The sequence below is a fragment of the Canis lupus genome, chromosome 15, assembly GCF_003254725.2.
Source record: "Canis lupus dingo isolate Sandy chromosome 15, ASM325472v2, whole genome shotgun sequence".
Lineage (NCBI taxonomy): Eukaryota > Metazoa > Chordata > Mammalia > Carnivora > Canidae > Canis > Canis lupus.
In genome coordinates this window covers 14,801,358-14,825,946 of record NC_064257.1, presented here as the reverse complement: position 1 = coordinate 14,825,946, position 24,589 = coordinate 14,801,358, and the positions used below count along the sequence as shown (strand labels likewise).

The 24,589-nt window shown below is 46.7% G+C and overlaps 1 protein-coding gene across 2 annotated transcripts; it reads left to right on the top strand.

Moving 5' to 3' along the window:
• Positions 1–7,584: 7,584 nt before the first annotated feature.
• AKR1A1 (aldo-keto reductase family 1 member A1) lies at positions 7,585–24,104 on the top strand. Of its 2 annotated transcripts, XM_035698925.2 has the most exons (9): positions 7,585–8,009; positions 17,601–17,690; positions 20,816–20,935; positions 21,106–21,257; positions 21,884–22,079; positions 22,556–22,755; positions 23,012–23,084; positions 23,226–23,312; positions 23,948–24,104. In XM_035698925.2, the coding sequence occupies exons 2-9, from the start codon at positions 17,607–17,609 to the stop codon at positions 24,011–24,013; spliced, it is 978 nt and encodes a 325-aa protein (XP_035554818.1). In that variant the 5' UTR covers positions 7,585–8,009; positions 17,601–17,606; the 3' UTR covers positions 24,014–24,104. The 2 variants fall into 2 exon arrangements, with proteins under 2 accessions (XP_035554818.1, XP_035554819.1); XM_035698926.2 differs by lacking the exon at positions 17,601–17,690 and having other exon boundaries at positions 7,592–8,009.
• The last annotated feature ends 485 nt before the right edge of the window (positions 24,105–24,589 follow it).

Below are 24,589 nucleotides of genomic sequence, written 5' to 3'. Positions count from 1 at the left end.
CCCTGCTTTGCATATGGTAATCTGTTATGGGAACCTGAACTTTGTTTTTAGTTTCTGCTTGGACACCCCAATCTAGAGTAAACAGGAAGTGCCAGCAAATAAAATACTAGGATAGCCTCAAGACACTCAGACACTTGGGAAGAGAGGGTGTGTTTCCTCATCCCTCTGACCTGACCACATTCCTCTCAGTCTGGATACTTCTGCCAAATGCTGAAATGCTCAGTGAGGGAGGGTTGAGAACTTGTCCCTCTCACCTAGTGGTCCAGAGAGGGTCATGCCTTCCTGCTTCCTAGGAAGCCCTTCTCACTTTCCAGCTCTTTTTTTTTTTTTTTTTTTTTTTTTAAAGACAAAGGAGAGCTTTTTTTTTTTATTTATGATAGTCACAGAGAGAGAGAGAGAGAGAGGCAGAGACACAGGCAGAGGGAGAAGCAGGCTCCATGCACTGGGAGCCCGATGTGGGATTCGATCCCGGATCTCCAGGATCGCGCCCTGGGCCAAAGGCAGGCGCCAAACCACTGCGCCACCCAGGGATCCCACTTTCCAGCTCTTTATCAGTTTCAGCCTCTTCCCCTTGCATCCCAAAAGGCCTCCTCTGTATAAGCACTTCTCATTCTGCATTCTTTTTTTTTTTTAATGAAAGATTTTATTTATTCATTCATGAGAGATACAGAAAGAGAGAGGCAGAGACACAGGCAGAGGGAGAAGCAGGAGTGCTTCTCTGCCTCTCTCTCTCTCTTTTTTTTTTTTAATTTTTTTTAAATTTTTTTTATTTATGATAGTCACAGAGAGAGGCAGAGACATAGGCAGAGGGAGAAGCAGGCTCATGCAGGGAGCCCGACGTGGGATTCGATCCCGGGTCTCCAGGATCGTGCCTTGGGCCAAAGGCAGGCGCTAAACCGCTGCGCCACCCAGGGATCCCCGCTCTTTTTTTTAAAGATTTATTTATTTATTTATTTATTTATTTATTTATTTATTTATGATAGACATAGAGAGAGAGAGAGAGGCAGGCAGAGGGAGAGGGAGAAGCAGGCTCCATGCAGGGAGCCCGATGTGAGACTCAATCCCAGGTCTCCAGGATCAGGCCCTGGGTTGAAGGTGGCGCTAAACCACTGAGAAGGTGGTGCTAAACCGCTGAACCACCCGGTCTGCCCTATTAAGCTCTTTCTTGAAACTAACTTCTTTCATGCCATTGTATTTTTATGGCTCAGTTTGGGTTTATGGGAGGCTACAGACAGTTTCAGATAATCTTGTGGAAGGTCATTTGAGAGAGCTCCCAGAAGTTCTGGGGAAAAAGTGGTAACTGACATGAAGGCGAGTAGTGCCACAACCATTTTGCCACCATGAGGAGGTCAATTTCAGAATGAAGATGTGAGGGGCGCTTGGGTGGCTTAATGGTTGAGCATCTGCCTTTGGCTCAGGGCAAGATCCCAGAGTTCTGGGATCGAGTCCCACTTTGGGCTGCCTGCAGGGAGTCTGCTTCTCCCTCTGCCTACGTCTCTGCCTCTCTCTCTGTGTTTCTCATAAATAAATAAATAAAATCTTAAAAGAAAAAAAGGATGATGATGTGAGATTGAAAAGTAGAGAGAAAAAAACAGAAGAAGGATCCTGGTGTCATTGTTGAGCTGCTGATTCAAACTAACTCTAATCCTGCCTATATAAGTCCATAAATTTCCTTCATTGTTGAAGCCAGCTTAAATTGGGTTTTCTGTTAAGTGCAACAAACAGTCTTTTAAAAAAATGTTTTTAAAATATTTTATTTATTTATTTATTTATTTATTTATTTATTTATTTATTTATTTGACAGAGAGAGAGAGAGAGAGAGAACACAAGCAGTGGGAGTTGCAGGCAGAGGGAGAGGGTCAAGCAGGCTCCCTACTGAGCTGGGTGCCTGCTGTATTGCTGGATCCCAGTACTCTGGTATCATGTCCTGAGCCAAAGGCAGACTCTTAACTAACTGAGGCACCCAGCTGCCCCGTATCTTAACTTATATGGGGTAAGAACAGGAAATTTTGGGAAAACAGAAGAGGAACAGTTAATTCAGTCTAAGCCAGTCAGGGAAGGCTTCTCAGAGGAGATATTTGGGAATTTGGGATAGTTGAAGGAAAGAGTGCTCTAGGCAGGGGAACAGCATATGCAGACCCAAAGTGGGAGAAAATATAATGCATTTAGGAAACTACTGTCTGCTGGAAACCTGAGTGATTCTGACTCTTCCTTTTTTTTAAAGATTTACTTATTTATTCATGAGAGACACAGGGAGGCAGAGACACAACACAGGCAGAGGGAGAAGCAGGCTCCATGCAGGGAGCTCTGCATGGGACTTGATCCCCGGTCTCCAGGATCACACCCTGGGCTGAAGGCAGGTGCTAAACCGCTCAGCCACCCAGGCTGCTCCTAACTCTTCCTTTAATTTTACTTCCCATGTCTAATGGATCACCAAATACTGCAGTTCTGTTCCTAAATATTTATTTTAAAAATATATATATATTCTTGGGCAGCCCTGGTGGCTCCTGCTTCCACCAAGTGTTCCTGCTTCCAGGTTTGCACTTATATCAGTCACTCCCTTCGCTACTACTACTACAATGACCTTTCTTTTCTTTTTTTAAGATTTTATTTATTTATGAGACACACACACACACACAGACACACACACACAAACACACACACAGGCGGAGACACAGGCAGAGGAAGAAGCAGGCTTCATGCAGGGAGCCTGATATGGGACCCGATCCCGGGTCTCCAGGATCATGAAGGCAGCGCTAAACCGCTGAGCCACCTGGGCTTCCCTACAATGACCTTTCTTAAATTCATATCTGATCATGGCATAATCCTGTTTAGAATGTTTCCCAATTTTCTTCAGGATAAACTCTAAGATTTTTAGCTTAGCACACAGGGCCTTACTTACTTCTCAGATCCCATCTCTTTCACTTTCCCCATAGGGATTCCAATCTAGAGTTATACCAAATAACTTGCCATTCTCTTCAACAGCCTCTTTTTCTTACCTCTGAACTTCTTACATGCCTTCCCTTCTGCAGAAATGCCTGACTCTATCTTCTTCTGCAATACTACTGCATGTCTCCATCAGGATGCTTTCAGTTGCAAATATCAGAAAACCTTGATTCAAACAAAGCTTTACACAAAAAGGAAATTTTATTATTATTATTACATTTTTTAAAGATTTTATTTATTCATGAGAGACACAGAGAGAGTCAGAGACATAGGCAGAGGGAGAAGCAGGCTCCACGCAGGGAGCCCGACGTGGAACTGGATCAGGCTCTGGGCTGAAGGCAGCGCTAAACTGCTGAGCCACCTGGGCTGCCCCTATTATTATTATTATTATTATTATTATTATTTAAGATTTTGTTTATTGAGTGGGGAGATAGGGGCAGAGGGAGTGGAAGAAGCAGACACCTTGCTGATCAGGAAGCCTGATGTGAGTCTTGATCCCAGGACCCTGAGATCATGACCAGAGCCATCCAGGTGCTCCAGAAATTTTATTATCTTATATAATTCCAGGATAGGGCAAATTCTAGACATAGTGTGACAATCAAGGCTTAATGTTTTTACTTCCCTGACATTCTCTTGGCTTTGTCCTCCTCTTTGTACTGGTTTTATCTTCATTCTGGAACCAAAATGGCTGTAGCAGTTCCAGGGTCACATCTGAATTTGATCAACATAAACAGATCATATTTATATATATATATATATATTTTTTTTTTTTATTTATATATTTTTAAAAATATTTTTATTTATTCATGAGAGACACAGAGAGAGGCAGAGACATAGGCAGAGGGAGAAGCAGGCTCCCCATAGGGAGCCAGATGTGGGACTCGATCCCAGGACCACGGGATCATGACTCGAGCCGAAGGCAGATGCTGAACCACTGAGGCACCCAGGTGTCCCAGACCATATTTATATCTAACTTGAATTATCCCTCTTGCATTTTATGCAATCCTGAACCTAAGGAGAGATGTGAAAAAACACATTCACATTTTAGTCATATTCATTCAGTTCTAATTTGACCTTTTCTCTATTAACCTCTTTTTTTAGAGTTCCTTGTGATTTATTTCCTCTTCCTCTTCTTCCTGTAGCATCTGATACTATTTTTACTCCTTGTGTCTGTTAGGCTTCTTTGGTTATAAGCAACAAAAACTGGCTCTAACCAAAGAAAGAGAAAAGCGTTTTGGGAAGGCTATAGGAGAACTTGCAAGATAAAAGGGAAGGTATGGCTGGGAATTGGCAGGACCCAGGTGGCTTCAGGAGGTCCTATTGGCAGAGGTTGCTTGGCAGCCTCGGCAGGGTGCTAGTGAAATGCATTTCATGATGAAAGGCATGAAATTCAGTTGATTCTAGTCTTTTGATGACTATATTAATAATTCAAACTCCAGGAAGAAATATCTTAAAAAAAATTTTATTTATTAATGAGAGAGACACACACACACAGAGGCAGACACAGGCAGAGGGAGAAGCAGGCTCCATGCAGGGAGCCTGACATGGGACTCGATCCTGGGTCTCCAGGATCACGCCCTGGGCTGAAGGTGGCGCTAAACCACTGCCCCAGGTAACTGAATTAATGACTGTTGAATTTCCAACAAGGAAGAAATTCTCCAAAAGAAGGAGGAATGGACATTGGACAGCCAAAAAGCAATACATTCCCACTATCCTTCCTACCTGAACTACTCATTTCCCTTGCATTCTGAGACAATTCATTCACTTGGTCTCCTCCTACCTCTCAGGCCTCCTTGTTTTTACACTGGGGCAAGGCACCCTAGAAGTTGACTGAGAGTCTTACCTTTTGTAAAATGGGAGGATGGTTGCGAAAGAAGTGATGTGTTCTTGAGCCAATCTGTTTTATAATCTGACAACTACTGCTTAGAAAACTCTTGGAGGGGCAGCCCAGGTGGCTCAGCGGTTTAGCGCCGCCTTCGGCCCAGGGTGTGATCCTGGAGACCCCGGATCGAGTCCATGTCGGGCTCCCTGCATGGAGCCTGCTTCTCCGTCTGCCTGTGTCTCTGCCTGTGTCTCTATGTCTCTCATGAATAAATAAATAAAATAAAAAAAAAAAAAAGAAAAAGAAAACTCTTGGAGGAATAGGGTTGTACCTCGTATGAAACATTCCCCAGCACCAGATTTAAAAGCAAAAGCCCCAATGCTGGGGAAGGAGAAGGCCTCGGCAATTCATCAGGTGGCAAGGTCACCACCTGATTGCTGCCCTTCAGACATTTAAGAAGTCAGACTCAGTAGAAAAAAATATGGAGTCTGTGAGACTGCAGAAAAGTGGGAGGGATGGGATACATGGCATGTGTCTCTTGATGGCAAGTCTTTGGTATCCTTTTTTTTTTTTTTTTTTTTTTAATGAAAGGACCCTTAAGCCTCATCCAGGTAAGTGTCACCCTTCAAATTCTTTTTTTTTTTTTTTTTTTTTAAGATTGTATTTATTTATGAGAGACAGAGAGAGAGAGGCAGAGACACAGGCAGTGGGAGAAGCAGGCTCCATACAGGGAGCCCCACGTGGGACTTGATCCCAGGTCTCCAGGATCACACCCTGGGCTGAAGGCGGCACTAAACCGCTGAGCCACCCAGGCTGCCCAAGTCTTTAGTATCCCCCCCCTTTTTTTTTTTTTTTAAAGTCTTTGGTATCCTAACATGAGTCTGAGGGGTATTAAATTCTGATCACAGAAGCTGGAATCTTGAGTGTCTTTATGAGGATAGTTAGCATCAAACGTTGGACATTTGCTCTATCAGGACACTACCTATATTGAGGAAACGGAGTAATCCAGGGAGCAAAAAAACAATAGGAAAGAATAAAGGAGCAGGGGACTCGGAGGTGTGGGGAGAAAAAGGCAGAGCTACACAGAGCCGAAAATGTAAAATGCAAGTCACCTCTCAGGCAAGGGCTATTTCAACCATAAAATCCGTGAACTTAATAGCTGTGTGACTTTGGGCAAGCTACTTTACCTCGGTGAGTCTGTGCAATCTGTAAAACCAGAAGGTGAATACCTCCCTCACAGGCGACTTCCAATGTGCTGGTAACATCTGTATCTTCACTTCGATAACAATTATATAGGGGGGGGTTGGGAATCACAGAGCTGTACATTTAAGATTGCTGCATTTTGGGACGCCTGAGTAGCTCAGAGGTTGAACGCCTGCCTTTGGCTCAGAGCGTGATCCTGGATTCCCGGGCTCGAGTCCCACATCGGGCTCCTGCATGGAGCCTACTTCTTCCTCTGCCTATGTCTCTGTCTCTGTGTCTCTCATGATAAATAAAATATTTTTTTAAAAAAGATTGTTGCAAAAAAAAAAAAAAAAAGATTGTTGCATTTTTCTGTATGTATGCTATACTGTACTTCAATTAAAAAGCTTACAAAAAAAAAAGCTTACAAAAAAGCTTACAAAATAAAAAAAGCTCGCAAAAAATTTAAAAAGAACACTCCCTTGGGGCAGCCCCGGTGGCTTAGCTGTTTAGTGCCTGCCTTTGGCCCAGGGTGTGACCCTGGAGACCGGGGATTGTCGGGCTCCCTGCACAAAGTCTGCTTCTCCCTCTGCCTGTGTCTGCCTCTCTCTTCCTTCTGCGTCTTTCATGAATAAATAAGTAAAATCTTAAAAAAAAAAAAAAAAAAGAACACTCCCTTTACAAGACTGTTGTGAGGATTCAGTAAAAACATGTTTATAAGGGCGCCTGGGTGGCTCAGAGGTTGAGCATCTGTCTGCCTTCAGTTCAGGGCGTGATTCTGGGACCCAGGATTGAGTCCCGCATTGGGCTCCCTGCGTGGGGCCTGCTTCTCCCTCTGCCGGTGTCTTTGCTTCTCTGTGTCTCTCGTGAATAAATAAGTAAAATCTTTTTTTAAAAAAAACATGTTTATAAAGTCTAACACAGGACCTGGGACATTAAAAAAAATTTTTTTAAGAGATATATTTATTCATTAGAGACACACAGAGAGAGAGAGAGAGAGAGAAGCAGAGACACAGGCAGAGGGAAAAGCAGGTTCCATGCAAGGAGCCCAACATGGGACTAGATCCCCGGTCTCCAGGATCAGGCCCCGGGCTGAGGGCAGCGCTAAACCGCTGCGCCAGCGGGCTGCTCGAGACCTGGCGCATTAACGCGCAGCCAAGGTCCACAGTCCAGGGACGGGGCCCATGCACTTTCTATCTCTTGGAGCCCATAGGCCTGAGGTCTTCCTCGTTACAGACAACTCTTAGGCTGCGGCTACTTTCTGAGCCTGTTTATCTGACCAGGTAAGCGGGCCGGCCTCAGGTAGACGCCGGGAACCTGGCTGACTCTAAGGGAAAGGGGCGAGAGCTGGTTCTTTCTTTCTTTTTTTTAAAATTTGATTTATTTATTTATTCATGAGAGACAGAGAAAGAGAGAGATGGAGGCAGAGACACAGGCAGAGGGAGAAGCAGGTTCCCCGCAAGGAGCCCGACGTGGGACTGGATCCGGGATCGCGGGACCAGCAGGCGTTGGTTCGGTGAATCCAGGGGGAGGCGGCCCGAGGAGCACTTGCCACGTGACCCCGGGGCCCTCCCGCTCCCGCAGCGGCCGCTCCCCAGAAGGCGGCGCGGCCTAGAGCGGCGGCGCGCGGTGCACTGTGGGCCAGCAGAGGCGCGAGCCCGCCGCCGCCGGAGCCCCCACGTGGCAGGCGGCTCGGGGTTCCGCCAGCCCCGCGTGCTCCAAACTTGCGCAGCGAAGCGTGTCTAAACTCCAGCCAATCCGACCGCTAGCCCCTAGAGGAGGGGAAGGTGCAGGCTGCCCGCTCTGGCTTCCGCCAGCTCCTCACGGGGGACAGGGGTGGGGTCCGCCGCCGCGCTTGACGTTGAAAGCCCGGCCCTCTCCCCTCTGGGAGGAGCTTCCTCGTCGCTGCCAGACTTAAGCCAGGTCCCGGCCTTCAGCATCGGGCCATCTTCCCTCGCAGCCCAGCAGTTCCCGGAGCTGAGGCGTGTTGGATCGTGGGCAGGGCACAGAACCGAGCAGAGATCACACTGCCTCGTTGACGCTCTGCGCTCCAGCCGGGGTGAGTTGCTGCTGCTGCTCCCATCAACTCCTGCCCCCCCGAATAGAGCAGAGAGCTCAGGCTCTGGAGGCAGTCTGACTCGGTTTCCCATTTGAACCCTGTGTGGTGATGTTTAAATTCTCAGTTTGTCTGGACCTCAGTTTTCTCACCCATGAAATGAGTTCTTACATCGCAACTGCGGTGAGAGTTAAGTGAGATAAAGCTTTTAAAAGCATGTGTCCACTGTTAGGTTGCTCAGGAAGTTTTAGTTGAACTCTTTCTTTTTTCTTTTTCTTTTTTTTATTTTTTTGTTTTTTGTTTTTTTTTTTTTTTTTTTGAACTCTTTCTGAGGACAGGTCTGACACCTGGACTTTGCCATGAAGAGGTGGGAAAATGAAGGAGGGAGCCAGGTTATGAAAGATATTACTAAGGAGCGCTTAGGTAGCCTAGAACTGCTGGAAGACTTTGAGCCTTGGAGTCACAAGGTCAGATTTAATGAATGGATTGTAGGGAGAGGGGCCGCACTGAAGCAGAGAGATTGGTGGTTCAGGTAGGTGTGGTTCAAGCTAGAGCAGTGGCGGTGGAGACAGACATGGATGGACTGGAGAAAGACTTAAGAAATATATTTTTTATTTTACTTTTTAAGATTTTATTTATTTATTTATTCATGAAAGACCAGAGAGGCAGAGACACAGGCAGAGGGAGGAGAAGCAGGCTCCATGCAAGAAGCCTGATGTGGGACTCGATCCTGGGAACCAGGATCACACACGCCCTGAGCTAAAGGCAGATGCTCAACCTCTAAGCCACCCAGGCGTCCCATGAAATAATATATTTTAAAATTCTAAAAAAATAAAAAATAAAATTCTTTTCACACACATCAAGAAGTACATGAAGTGTTACTGCAATTTTAGGTTTTACATTACAGTTCAGAGTAAACTATATCTGTTTAAAAAAATTTACCAGTATTAATAGGATTTTTAACCCAGCCAAATAGACCAAGTCTTGGTCACTGTAACTGTTAGTTCTCTGCTGAGCGGGGGTTCAGTCCTGGGATCATGATCTGAGCCAAAGGCAAATGCTTAACCAACTGAGCCACCCAGAGGCCTCCTTCCTCTTTTTGTTTGCTTACCAACACGATTTTTGCAGGAACTCTGGCCTTTCTTTTCTTTTTTTTTTTTTTTTTAAACTCTGGCCTTTCTATGGAATTGCATAGATATTTCCTGGAAGTGGCTGGAATGGGTAAAGTTAGTTTAGGTAACTGTGGTGGGTTTGGGAAAGCTGGGGCATGTTTTTCCATTGCTTCAGACCTCTGTTACAATGAGACTGGAATCTGAACTGTCACCAGATGGGGTTACTATTAATTCGGCTCTTCAGCCTACCCATACACAGGCTGCAAGACCTCCCTAAAAGAGTCTTGATGGTTCTGATCAGACCTGTTACTTTCCCCAAGATCTCGGTTTTCTTTCTTTTCTTTTCTTTTCTTTTTCTTTTTTTTTTTTTAAGATTTTATTTATCTATTCATGAGAGACACACACAGAGAGGCAGAGACACAGGCAGAGGGAGAAGCAGGCTCCATGCAGGGAGCCCGATGCGGGACTCGATCCCGGGATCCGGGATCATGACCTGAGCCGAAGGCAGACACTCAACCGCTGAGCCACCCAGGCGTCCGGATCTCAGTTTTCTTATTTACACAGTAGCGATTCCAGTATCATCCTGTATGAAAACATGGTTGTTGTTTTTCTGAAAATGGTAAAGTGCTTTGATATCTTTCAGAGATTATTCTTTCCAGGTTACGCAAGAAGTAAAGAAAGAAGGTGATGAAGGCAGTGACTTCCTCAAATGTTCCCCCCCCAGCTGTTAAGTTCTCCCCCTTGACACATTTGCCTTTGTGTGTCTTTGTTGTGTATGTGTGTTTGTATATGCTTACATGTGTGTTTCTTTTTTTTTTTTTTTTTAAGATTTTATTTATTCATGAGAGACACAGGCAGAGTTACAGGCAGAGGGAGAAGCAAGCTCCATGCAGGGAGCTTGATGTGGGACTCGATCCTGGAACTCCAGGATCACACCTTGAGCTAAAGGCAGGTGCTCAACTGCTGAGCCACCCAGACTTCCCAACACATGTGTGTTTCTATGTGTTGTATGGGCCAGGCATTCTAGGAGTGAGGGGTTCAGATAGGTATGCTCTGACCTCAAGGAGTACCTTGGTTTGTGAGGGAAACCAATATAAACAAAAAACTGCCACCATGTGCATAGCTATTGGTGCGTGGGAGGAGAAGTGCTAGCTGAAGGATGAGCAGCAGTTAGCCAGGCAGGGGTAGGACTTGGGGAAGCAAAGTGTACCTGGAGTCACGTAAGTGAAAGCTGGTTCTGTAAAGTCTGAAACCTGGAGTTTGCCATGAAAAAGTGGGAAAATGGGAAGGTGGAGGCCAGGTTATAAAAGCTGTTACTAAGGAGTGTAGACTTCATACCGAAGGTAGGCAAAAACAGCTGAAAGATGAGCCTCTGAGTCACATGGTCAGATTTAGTGAATGGATTATAGGGAGAGGGGCTACACTGGAAACAGGAGATTGGTGGTTCAGGTAGGTGTGGTTCAAGCTAGAGCAGTGGCAGTGGAGACAGATATGGATGGACTGGAGAAAGAAAAAAAGAGATATTTTGAAATCTTTTTCACATACCTCAAGAAGTACGTGAAGTGTTACTGTAGTCTTAGGTTTTATATTACAGTTTAGAGCAAACTATCTTTTTAAAAAATATTGACCAATATTAATAGGATTTTTAACCCAGCCAAATTGACCAAATCTTGGTCACTGTTACATATTTAAAGTAGTTTTCTATGCTGGCTTCTTAGAAGTACAGGCAAGGATATACTCTCCTACCCATCACCTGTCAAACCATAATCTGATAGATAATACTAAAAGATGCCAAATGAACTGAAATAATTTATTTAGATATTTTTTTCAAGACCCTGTGGATTGTACTATGAATTGTTTAACAGTTATTATCCAGGGCCTTGAGTCCCTGCTGAGAGAGATATACCGAATGAAGAGCATTGGTGAGGCACTATGCAAAGTACTTGATAGGGCTTCTCTTCAAAATGGGGGAGGGTCCTGAGATTCAAATCCAGGTCTGTGCAGTCGCAGGCCTTGAACCATTTCCTTTGTGGTTTGCTGCTGGATATGATGAGTAGAGTTTTGGACATGTTGAGTCTTAGATACCTATAGGATGTATGGGTAGAGATGTCCAGAGGGAGCTGCAGGTCCAGGACTGGGTTGGGCAGAATCAGTGCTTAACGTGGTAAGTGAAGACATGAGCTTAACTAGGGAGTGGGAGGAGGTTTGGAGACAGAACTCTGAGGGACACTAACATTTGTGAGAGATAGAGGAGAGGCCCATGCAGCTGGGAACACTCATGTAAATACTGCTTCCTCTTTTTCCTGTGTTTTTGTTTCCTGCATCCAGGCAGCAGCTATAGAGTCCTCCTATGAGAAGGGAAGACAGCCCCAGACAGAAGGAATGTAGATGCTGACTTGGGAATAATAAAACCTGAGTCCTTTTTTTATTTTTTATTAAGGATTTTTTTTTATTAAGGATTTTAAGTAATCTGAACACCCAACATAGGACTTGAACTTACAACCCCACGATCAAGAGTTGTGTGCTCTACCAAGTGAGCCAGCCAGGTGCCCCTAAAACCTGAGTCCTGGGCAGCCCAGTGGCTCAACGGTTTAGCGCCGCCTTCAGCCTAGAGTGTGATCCTGGAGACCCGAGATCGAGTCCCATGTCAGGCTCCCTGCATAGAGCCTGCTTCTCCCTCTGCCTGTGTCTCTGCCTCTCTCTCTCTTTCTCTCTCTGTGTCTCTCATGAATAAATAAATAAAATCTTTAAAAAAAAAATCCCTTCCCTCCATCAATATCAAAAGTATTGGGATCCCTGGGTGGCGCAGCGGTTTGGCGCCTGCCTTTGGCCCAGGGCGCGATCCTGGAGACCAGGGATCGAGTCCCACGTTGGGCTCCCGGTGCATGGAGCCTGCTTCTCCCTCTGCCTGTGTCTCTGCCTCTCTCTCTCTCTCACTGTGTCCCTATCATAAATAAATAAAAAATTTAAAAAATATATCAAAAGTATTTACACAGGATACATTTTTCCTCACCCACAGGATACATATTAAAAAAAAAAAAAAAAAACCTGAGTCCTGATACCACCTATGCCCCCCTCCCCACCATGCAGCTTTTCTTTTTTATGTGTAAATCCTCTCCCAAGTTCTTTTTTTTTAATTTTTTAAAAGATTTTATTTTTTTATTCATGAGAGAGAGAGAGAGGCAGAGACACAGGCAGACAGAGAAGCAGGCTGCATGCAAGGAGCCTGATGTGGGACTCGAACCTGGGAATCCAGGATTACACCTTGAGCCAAAGGCAGGCGCTCAACCACTGAGCCACCCAGGCATCCCATTTTTAATTTTTATTTTTTACGATTTTATGTATTTGAGACACAGAGAGAGCGCACAAGCAGAGGGGAGTGAGAGGGACAGAGAGAAGCAGCCTCCCCGCCAAGCAGGGGGCCTGACGTAGGGCTCCATCCTAGGACCCCAGGGTCATGACTGAGCCAAAGGCAGACCCTCAACTGACTTTGCCACCCAGGTTCACCACCACCCCCTTTTTATTTTTATTTTATTTTTATTTTTTAAAATTTTATTTATTTATTCATGATAGACATAGAGAGAGGCAGAGACACAGGCAGAGGGAGAAGCAGGCTCCATGCAGGGAGCCCGACGAGCAGGGACTCCAGGATCACGCGGGACTCCAGGATCATGCCCTGGGCCAAAGGCAGGCGCTAAACCACTCAGCCACCCAGGGATCCCCCACCACCCCCTTTTTAAAGATTATATTTATTAGAGAGAGAGCCTGTGAGGAGGGGAAGAGCAGAGAGGGGAGGAGAGGGACAGTCAGACACTGTGCACGGAGCCCAACACGGGGCTCCATCCCAGGACCCTGAGATCACAACCTGAGCCAAAGGCAGATGCTTAACTGACTGAGCCACCCAGGTGCCCCAAACGTCTCCCAAGTTAACATAAGGGTTTCTGATTGCTGCTAGAGCCCAAGCTAGGCAGTTCCTGACAGCTTCAGAGCCTGTTAATGCAGGAGAAGGCTGGAAAGCAAATCCCCGAGGCAGAAGATAAGGAAGTCAGGAGCTGGCAAAGTATGATTTCCTGTCCTAGAGAAAAACATTTGTTCTCTGTGCCCCTCCATTCTCTCCTTTGGAGCTCTTGTTCTTTGAACCTCTTTGTTAGGTGTTCCTTATTCTATGACACCCCCCTTCCCGCACCCCCCCCTCGCCCGACGCCCCACCTCCCGGCCTCTTGGGTTTTCTTTCTTTCTTTTTTTTTTTTTTTTCCTCTTGGGTTTTCTGTTTCACCATCAAAAGGGAGAAGCAAGCATCAGGTTTCTTCCTTTTTGCCTTAGACTAGGCTTTTGTTCAAGCTCTCAGCCTAAGTCCATGTGTAATTTCAGAGTTCTCCAATGTGTGCTAGGAAATCTGGGAGGGGCCAGCAGGTCACCTGTTTGGGGATCAAGCCCAGGACACCAGCCACAGACACTGGTGGCAACTGGCAGACTAGTTCCTCCTGTGAGGTCCAGACAAACTTGCCTGATCCCTGGGAAGTTTGGTAACAATACTACCCTCAGTGATCTGTGGTTTGCTGCCCAGACTGAATAATTTTGTTTCTGTTTCAGCAGAAAAAGGTACCCATAACCACAGTATGCTAGACTATAAAAATCTTCCAGAGTTGGAAGTATTAGGAAAAACAATTTTGGTATGTCAGTTATATTTACAACTTGTCTTATTTCCTGCTCTACCATAATATTCTTGATGTCTTTTCAGAACTTAGAAACAAAGGTTATATTTATAAAGTTATTGCTGGCAATGAAATCAATCCCAAGGAAGTGATATCTATAGTACTGAGGAGATCAAGGGAAAAGGTTATTTCAAGCTTATTGGCTCTTAGGTTGAGCATTCTTTTTCTTTTCCCTTTCGCTTGGATAACTCCTATTCATCAAGACTTGATTGACTCAGGGACGCCTTGCTGGCTCAGTGGTAGAGTATGCACCTTTTATTTATTTATTTTTTAAGAGAGAGAAAGAGAGAGAGAACAGAAGTGAGAGGGAGAGAGAGAGAAAGGCAGATGCTCAACCGCTGAGCCACCCAGGTGTCCCTTCTTTTTTTTTTAGATTGGTGGATTGAGGCAAAGGGAAGGGGGATGGAGAGAGAGAATCTTTTTTTTTTTTTTTTTTTTAATTTTTATTTATTTATGATAGTCAGAGAGAGAGAGAGAGGCAGAGACACAGGCAGAGGGAGAAGCAGGCTCCATGCACCGGGAGCCCGACGTGGGATTCGATCCTAGGTCTCCAGGATCGCGCCCTGGGCCAAAGGCAGGCGCCAAACCGCTGCGCCACCCAGGGATCCCAGGAGAGAGAGAATCTTAAGTAGGCCCCACACCCAGCTCGGAGCCCAGTCTCAGGATCCCGAGGTCATGACCTGAGCTGAAATCAGGAGTTGGACACTTAACCAACTGAGTCACTCAGGCGCCCCAAGCATGCAACTATTGATCACGGGGTTGTGAGTTTGAGCCCCAACATTAGATGTAGATATTACTTAAAAAAAGAAAATCTGGGGATCCCTGGTGGCTCAGCGGTTTAGCGCCACCTTCAGCCAAGGGCCTGGTCCTGGAGACCCAGGATCGAGTCCCATGTCGGGCTCCCTGCATGGAGCCTGCTTCTCCCTCTGCCTGTGTCTCTGCCTCTCTCTCTCTCTCTCTCTCTCTCTCTCTCTGTGTCTCTCGTGAATAAATAAATAAAATAAAATAAAAATTTGTCTTAAAAAAAAAAAGAAAAAGGAAAGAAAATCTTGGGTAGCCTGGTGACTCAGCGGTTTAGTGCCTGCCTTCAGCCCAGGGTGTGATCCTGGAGACCTGGGATCGAGTCCCATGTCAGGCTCCCTGCATGGAGCCTGCTTTTCCCTCTGCCTGTGTCTCTGCCTCTCTCTCTCTCTCTCTCTCTCTCTCTCATGAATAAATAAAATCTTAAAAAATAAAATAAAATGAAGTCTTTAATTTTTTTTATTATTTTTAATTTTTTTATTTATTTATGATAGTCACAGAGAGAGAGAGAGAGAGAGAGAGGCAGAGACATAGTCAGAGGGAGAAGCAGGCTCCATGCACCGGGAGCCCGATGTGGGATTCGATCCCGGGTCTCCAGGATCGCGCCCTGGGCCAAAGGCAGGCGCCAAACCGCTGCGCCACCCAGGGATCCCTAAAATGAAGTCTTTTGGGATGCCTGGGTGTCTTAGCGGTTGAGCGTCTGCCTTCAGCTCAGGGCATGATCCCGGGATCTGGACTCTGAGTCCTGTGCCAGGCTCCCTACAGGGAGCCTCCTTCTCCTCCTCTGCCTATGTCTTGCCTCTCTCTGTGTGTCTCCTGGGATCACATCCTGAGCCAAGGCAGATGCTCAGTCTCTGAGCCACCCAGGTGCCCCAAAAATAAAATCTTAAAAAAAAAAAAAAGAATCAAATATTATTTCCAAGAAGCCATCCTAGCAGGGTTACTCTTTTCTTGTAGCAGTTGTGCAGATTTTAGTCCTATCTCATACATTGTACTACCCTCTGTCCTCACTATACCAGCCCATAATAAACTCCAAGAGGGCAGGGACTCTGAATATGTGGGTCTCTTAGGCCCAGCACAAGACCTGGAGTATTCATCTTTTATTGACTGAACGAGTATTCGTGGGCCCTTTGGAGACTTCTGATTTTCAAAGCTCTCCAAAGAGGGTTGCTCCAGTAACACCTGTTTTGTTCAGTTGGAAATTTTCTTGTGTCTATAATTTATTGCTTTCTGCTGTATCTGATTCCCCTTCCTGGAAAGCCTTCTCCTCTTGACTCCCCTTGGGGAAGTCCAACTTAAAAGCCAATGTCTATATTCCCTGGTCCTTGCCCTACAGACGTCATTTGCTTTTCTGTAGCACATTGTGATAGGTGTCTACTGTGAGGCACAACACGTGAATATTAGGAGTCTGTTTACCTGGCTTTTTTTGTCTTTTTCCATTGGCTCCTCCTTGGTTCCTTGGCTTTGCTACTTCTCAGCTGTTGATTTGGGGGCAAATAACTTCACCTCTCTGAGTTTGCTCTTTTCTCTTCTTTCTTTTTTTTAAAGATTTTGTTCATGAGAGACACACACACACACACAGAGAGGCAAAGACATAGGCAGAGGGAGAAGCAGGCTCCATGCAGGGAGTCCAATGTAGGACTTGATCCTGGGACTCCAGGATCACACCCTGGGCTGAAGGCAGGTGCTAAACCGTGAGCCACCCAGGGATCCCCTTTTTTCTTTTTTCTTTTTTCTTTTTTCTTTTTTCTTTTTTTTTTTTTAATAAAGATTTTATTTATTTATTCATGAGAGACACACAGAGAGAGAGAGAGAGAGAGGCAGAGACACAGGCAGAAGGAGAAGCAGGCTCCATGCAAGGAGCCTGACATGGGACTTGATCCTGGGTCTCCAGGATCATGTCCGGGACTGAAGGCGGCGCTAAACCGCTGAGCCACTGGGGCTGCCCTGAGTTTGATTTTTTCATCTAAAAAATGGTATACGGGGCAGCCCGGGTGGCTCAGCGGTTTGGCACCTGCCTTTGGCTCAGGGCGTGATCCTGGAGACCTGAGATCGAGTCCCACATCGGGCTCCCTGCATGGAGCCTGTTTCTCCCTCTGCTGTGTCTCTGCCTCTCTCTCTCTCTCTCTCTCTCTCTCTGTGTGTGTCTCTCATGAATGAATAAATAAATAAAATCTTTAAAAAAATAAAAAAAGGGGATCCCTGGGTGGCGCAGCAGTTTGGCGCCTGCCTTTGGTCTAGGGCGCGATCCTGGAGACCTGGGATTGAGTCCCACGTCAGGCTCCCAGTGCATGGAGCCTACTTCTCCCTCTGCCTATGTCTCTGCCTTTCTCTCTCTCTCTGTCTGTGTGACTATCATAAATAAAAATAAATAAATAAATAAATAAACATAAAAATAAACAAACAAACAAATAAATAAATAAATGTATGCTTACCTTGTAAGACTCCACTCTGGCCTAGCAGCGTGCAGATCAGACCAGTCTGTGCGGGACTAGGAGAATCTAGTTTCTGAGAGCCTCCTGGGAATGTTTGTTTCATCCTCAGGGAGGTGACCTGTTCCTGAATCTGTTCTGTCACTTGGTCTCACTTTGACTTATCGTGGCCTTTGCTATCTTACGGTGGCTTGAGACTTTATGTTGTCAAGTCTGGGTACTTCAGGGAGCCACCCACCTTTGTTTTTAGGTATTAGAGCTCTCTGACACAGATCTTTAGCCCAGTAGAAGGAAGGACAGCCAGGCTGGTGGTCCAGTTAATGTTTGTCCAGGAACTACTAGCTTCGGTTGGTTCTGGTTATGCTGTTTTAGCTGCCCTCTGCTTACAGGCATGTATGCACAATCATGTATTTGTTGTCTCACATCTGTGCTCCCTTTACCACCCATGTTTTATGGGACTCTTGACCAATGGGTAGCAGAGGCTCAAGCAGCAACACTGACCCCCATACCATTCTCTTCCCATTGGTGTTTCAGGGGGCGATGGCGGCTTCATGTGTCCTCCTGCACACTGGGCAGAAGATGCCCCTGATTGGGCTGGGCACCTGGAAGAGTGATCCTGGCCAGGTGAGAAATGGAGGACAGGGAGGAGGGCTTCTTGCACCTCTGCCAGGGAAAAGGGAGAATTTGAGAGAGGGCCCCTGAATTTTCCCTAGCAGCCCCATCCTGGTACTCTATTTCAGGTAGGGATGAGCCTGAAAGGCACTGGGAAGAAACAAGGGAAGAAGAGGCCAGCAGTGAGCCCTTGGCTTCCTCAGCTAACTCAGAGGAATGGCTGCGGGGCCCAGAAGGGCTAAGGGAATAGGAAGGAACCGTTTCCCTAATGAGATCTGTACGGAGTGCTGTGGCAGACATGGGACCCCACTGTGGCCCTATGCTGATCCCTAATACGGCATTTATGTGCTGTGATCATATCTTCCTCTCCCACACAGGGCTCAAGGGCTGGGCCACTCCCTAGTGTTCAGTCCAGAGGTAGGCACATGATAGGTGTCAGGGTTTGAAGAATAGCTGTCAACTGTAGAGACCAAGGGTTAGTAAACTTTTTCTTTTCTTTTAAGATTTGTTTGTTTATTTATTCATGAGAGACGCAGAGACAGGTGGAGGGAGAAGCAGGCTTCTCACAGGGAGCCCAATGTGGGACTCAATCCCCAGACCTGGGATCACACCCTGAGCCTAAGGCAGACGCTCAACCGCTGAACTACCCAGGCATCACAGCAAACTTTTTCTTAAAGAACCAGATGCTTAATGGTTGAGATTTTGCTGGACAAGTTGCAAAATGGGGGCAATTATATCCTTTTTTATTTTTTTTTTATTTATGATAGTCGCACAGAGAGAGAGAGAGAGAGAGAGAGAGAGGCAGAGACACAGGCAGAGGGAGAAGCAGGCTCCATGCACCGGGAGCCTGACGTGGGATTCGATCCCAGGTCTCCAGGATCGCGCCCTGGGCCAAAGGCAGGCGCTAAACTGCTGCGCCACCCAGGGATCCCGGGGGCAATTATATCCTTAAGTAACCTTTTAAAGAGGTAACAACCATTCTTAGCTGAAAAAAACAAAAGGCTAGCTGGAGTTTAACCCTAGTATATAGACTCTTCCAATTTAGGGGAGTGTGGGAATCGAGACCAGCTTTCCTAGGGTTGTTGGAACTAGAGATGTAGCTCCCACCTGGGGTGGGGCATCTTCTCAGGGCTTCTTCCTGCTTTGGAAATCTGAGTCAGAGTTTAGAGAAGTTTGGGGATTAAGTTTGAGAAGGACTTTTGGCAGGGAGAAAGAAGAGCCTCTTCTCTCTTGGAATTAGGCTGGTATTTGTGGTGTGCTCTGCCTCTTTTTCCTTTGTTTTCCTTCCTCTAGCTGCCTAGAACCCTGGAGCCAGGGTGTCTGTACTCCAGGCAGTCGCTGACACCGCCCAGGACAGGTCTAGGAGCTAGGTAAAGGCAAGGGTGGAAATCAGAACCTGGGCCAAGACTGGTGAGGGGAGTACGTCTGGATAGTAAGAGCTGTACCTAGATGGAGATTTTATTTTTTTTAAGATTTTATTTATTTATTCATAGAGACACAGAGAGAGAGAGGCAGAGACAAGGCAGAGGGAGAAGCGGGCTCCATGCAGAGAGCCCGATGTAGGACTCGATCCAGGGTCTCCAGGATCACGCCCCGGGCTGCAGGCGGCACTAAACCACTGCGCCACCGGGGCTGCCCCGAGATTTCTTTTTTTAAGATTTTATTTATTTATTTATTTATTTATTTATTTATTTATTTATTTATTTATTAAAAAATATTTTATTCATTCATTCAGAGAGCGAAGAGAAAGGCAGAGACACAGGCGGAGGGAGAAGCAGGCTCCATGCAGGAAGCTCGATGTGCAACTCAATCCCGGGTCTCCAGGATCACACCCCAGGCTGCAGGCGGCGCTAAACCGCTGCGCCACCGGGGCTGCCCTTAAGATTTTATTTATTTGAAAGAATGAGAGAGAACGAGCTTGAGGGAGAGAGGGCACAAGCAGAGGGAAGGGGTAGAGGAAGAAGTAGATACCTCACAGAGCAGGGAGCCTGATCCCAGACTTGATCCCAGACTCTGGGATCATGACCTGAGCTGAAGGCAGACATTTAACCGACTGAGCCACCCAGGCACCCTAGATGGGGATCTTAAAAGGCAAGGCCCTGGCACCCTTGGTTCTGCTTTTTTTTTTTTTTTTTAATATAGCTGTATTTTTATTATTTTTCTTAAAGATTTTTATTTATTCATGAGAGACACAGAGAGAGAGAGGCAGAGACACAGGCAGAGGGAGAAGCACGCTCAACGCAGGGAGCCCGACCTGGGACTCGATCCCGGGTCTCCAGGATCACACCCTGGGCTGAAGGTGGCACCAAACCACTGAGCCACCGGGGCTGCCCTGGTTCTGCTTCTGATGCCAGGTTTCTAGTTTGTTTTTTAGCAAATTGACCTGTCCGCCTACTTTGTGTCTGCTTTCTTCTCTCCCAACAGAGGGCTCTGGGCCCAGCTTCATCTCACTTCTCTGCCTTCCTTAATTTTTTCCCCCCTCTCAGAGCTCTTTTGTTCCTTCGAACTCCCAGAGCTCACTTGATCTACAGGGCTCCATAAAGATCTCTCAGTGTAGCACTGGCCTATAAATTATTTACCTGTGTATTGTGTTTCCCTAATCCGCTCCTCAGACCTAGAGAACCAGTCTCCATGACCTAAACTTCTGTTTTCTTTTAATGTATCCATCCATCTACTGAGCGTCTGAGAGTACCAATGTTAGGTTTTGTTTTTTGTTTTTTTTAAGATTTTATTTATTTTTTCAAGAGGCACACAGAGAGAGAGGGGCAGAGACACAGGCAAAGAGAGAACCAGGCTTCATGCAGGGAGCCTGACGTGGGATTCCATCCCAGGTCTCCAGGATCATGTCTCTGGCTGAAGGTGGTGCTAAACCGCTGAGCCACCCGGGCTGCCCCAATGTTAGTTTTTTACTAGGCCCCACTGAGATTGCTTGGGTAGGAGGGAATCTAGGGGATTATTAGGCCAGCGCAAAGGGTTTGGGGTCTCTGAAGAGGCTTCTAGTCCCCTAGACTAGAACCATTTTTCATCTTCCCACTCCTACGTTATGGATAACTGCCCCTTTCCCCATTAGTGACCCTCAGGAGGGCAGTTTCTGGCCTAGGCCAACAGAACTGAAACCTTTGCATCTCACCTGGCAGGTAAAAGCAGCTATTATGTATGCCCTGAGTGTAGGCTACCGCCACATTGACTGTGCTGCTATCTACGGCAATGAGGCTGAGATCGGGGAGGCCCTGAAGGAGAATGTAGGACCTGGCAAGGTGAGGACTAGGGTGACGGAGGGGTGGGGTGAGGGCTGGAGTCCTGGCTGGAGGGATCTGGCAGTGTCTTCCTCCTAATTCCTCGCCCAGAGGTGAGGGTGGGTGAAATTATTTACCTGTGTATCGGGTGCCCATGGCTCTTCTCACTATGGGCCCTGCCCCTGTACCAGGTGGTGCTTCGAGAGGAGCTGTTTGTGACTTCTAAGCTGTGGAACACTAAACACCACCCCAAGGATGTGGAGCCTGCCCTCCGGAAGACACTGGCTGACCTCCAGCTGGAGTATTTGGACCTGTACCTGATGCACTGGCCTTATGCCTTTGAGTGAGTCTTGCCAGGGTCTTCATCCAGGGAGTCAGGTGTTGGGGGAGTTATGGTAGTAACTTGTAAGGCACAGGAGCAGGGCAGGAGAGGAACACTCCTCAGCTTGCCATGGGAACTCAGCCTTTTATGCCATCGCAGCCAAGAGTTTAGCTACAGCAAAGGAGTGTAGCTTCACATGAGGTGGATCCTAGGGATACATGGGTGGTCCCTCCCCCTCCCTTTATTCATTCAGGAAACTACTGGCTTCTGCTGAGCTAGGCCTAGGATTGCAGTAGAGAATCAGCTCCAGCAGAGGGTATGAGAGGAGCCTACCAGGAGCTCTGTGCCAGTCCTAGGGGAAGGTTGCAAGAACATGAAACTCTTTGAGGAGGAAGGAGTTCAGAAAGACTTCCCAGAGGAGAGGAGATACAATTTGTGTCTAGGAAGAAGAGGAGAGGGAATGGGCGTTCTATATAGAGTTAACACCTGGGTCATGACCTGAGAGGGTGAAAGAGCATGCTTGTTTTTTTATTCTTGGCCTTTTGCCCTTTCTGGGCTTGGTATGGGGACACAGAGTGGCTGGATGGGCAGATAAGGCAGGAGCCTTGCATTTGTGCCCACTCATGGCGGGGGCTGTCTTTACTTAGGCGGGGAGACAACCCTTTCCCTAAAAATGCCGATGGGACAATCCGCTATGACTCTACCCACTACAAGGAGACCTGGAAAGCTCTGGAGGCACTGGTGGCTAAGGGACTGGTACGAGCACTGGGCCTGTCCAATTTCAGCAGTCGGCAGATCGATGATGTGCTCAGTGTGGCCTCTGTACGCCCAGCTGTCCTGCAGGTGAGCACAGCAACACAGATCTGTTGCTTTGAGGGCATATGTGTGTGCGGGAACATAAGTGAGCAGATGATGGGTCTACTTCATGGAGATGGCTAGCAAGTTTTCAGAAGTGTTGGCGTAGGAATTGTCTGCATAAAGGAGAGCATTGAGGTAACTACACTGGAGTTAAAAAAAACTAAAAAGTCTTTGATTCAAGCACAATGGAAATAAATGTGAACAATGTACGTGTAAAGTAAGGTTCTGTCAGTAAGAAGAAGTACTATGTATTGGTTCATATCAAACACAAGAATGTTAGAAAACCAAAAATAAAGACATTGAGGTGTGGGAAGAGAATGAATTGGAGTGGCAGGTGGAGAGTGGGGAAAGTGGGCTGAGGGGAATTGGGGAGTCAGCAATGCAAAGTTGGCCGAGATGTGGGGGCCCCACAAGCTGGGTCAGATCAGCCAATAGTGATGGGTTTTTTTTGTTTGTTTCAGGTGGAATGTCACCCATACTTGGCTCAGAAGGAGCTGATTGCTCATTGCCAAGCACGTGGCCTGGAGGTGACCGCTTATAGCCCTCTGGGATCCTCTGATAGAGCTTGGCGTGATCCTGATGAGCCTGTCCTACTTGAGGAGCCGGTAGTCTTGGCACTGGCTGAAAAGTATGGCCGGTCTCCAGCTCAGATCCTGCTCAGGTGTGGGCAATCTTGGGGAAAGAAGTGGGGAGAGGGCACCTGGGTTGGGAGGCAAGGGTTGAGTGATTCCTTATCCAACTACCTGAGTGAGGCTGCTAATCTTGCTGTATAATCTAGGGGAAGCTACTCTGAGGCATGTTCCCCATTGTATTGGGGCTCAGGGACACCAGGAGTTTAGAGAAGGCTGTGTGGAGGACGAAACAATGATTGTGAGTACTGACTCCTCTTCCTAATCTACTTCAATCCCCCACCTTAGGTGGCAGGTCCAGCGGAAAGTGATCTGCATCCCCAAGAGTATCACACCTTCACGTATTCTCCAGAACATCCAGGTACTTGGTGATGGGTCCTGTCTTCTTGGCCTCAACCTTTAGCCCGTTGGGACATAGTTTGGCTCCGACTCTGCCTGGCAAGAAGAATCCTGGCTTCCACACACAAAGCTGATTTTCCTGATCCCTACGTCTTATCCCCAGGTGTTTGACTTCACCTTTAGCCCAGACGAGATGAAGCAGCTAGATGCCCTGAATAAAAATTGGCGATACATTGTGCCCATGCTCACAGTGAGTATATATCACCTGCCAGAGTTAGGGAATATAAGATTTGGGGCAGAATTCTGGCCCAGATCTAGCCTCTCGGCCTTGCTGGTCAGAGGAGGAGCTGGATGTTGTTGGTAGGATTGCTGTCCTGAACACAGTGGGTTCTTTTCTTTTTATTAAGCTTGGGAAAGTAATAAGGCTTGGGGATAAAGCAATAGCCTTTGAGTCCCAGTCCAGCTTCGATATCTTGTGACCTAGAACAAGTTATTTAAGTTTTACAAGCCTCAATCTATCTGTAAAAGGATCCCAGTTCTTGATATATTGCAAGTTCTCAGTATATGGTATAAATGAGAGGAGGCTTTAAGGCATTCTCAGTCTTGGTAGAGGAATTGAGGTTGGGTTGAAGCCTGTTACAGGTAGGGAAATAAATAGTTCCTTATTCCAGTTGAGACTATGAACTCTTAGGGGCAGGGACAGGTATACACCAGGCTATGGATTGCTGGAATGTCAATACGGGCATTCTCTGGTGCTCAGGGTCCTGCCACTGCCATCTGGCATAGTGCTGTTTATAGGTGATGTTCAAGAGGATTCAGGGAAAGGCCCTGTGTCTTTGGAATGTCAACTCCTGCTAATAGAGTCATTTGTCTCTCTCTTTCCAGGTGGATGGGAAGAGGGTCCCGAGAGATGCAGGGCACCCTCTGTACCCCTTTAATGATCCATACTGAGACCACCACTTCCTGGTTTCCTTCCAGCTCTTCAACTACAAGGTCCTGCCACCCCCAGAAAGGAGTTAATAAAGCCATTAGAGCAGCCACACTACTTGCTTATTTGTCTGGTCAGACCTGAGATGGAAACTATTTCCCTTAGAGCTGCTGAGCTGAGGGATGCTGGATGCCACCTGTCCCAAGCTCGGACTTCTTTTCTTTTTTGTTTCTGGAGAAACCAGTATGTGGCTGAATTCCAGTTCTACTTTCTTGAATTAGGTACATTGATGTAGTACTGCCATCTAGTGGCAGCTCACAGCACTACATACTGTCCTAGAGTGCCCAAAATTAGTCTTCTCAGGGTGCCATCAAGGTAGGGAGAGTTGGGATCCCTGGGTGGCGCCTCGGTTTGGCACCTGCCTTTGGCCCAGGGCGCGATCCTGGAGACCCGGGATCGAATCCCACATCGGGCTCTCGGTGCATGGAGCCTGCTTCTCCCTCTGCCTGTGTCTCTGCCTGCCTCTCTCTGTGACTATCATAAATAAATAAAAATTAAAAAAAAAAAAAAAAAAAGGTAGGGAGAGTTGTGTGGTTTCC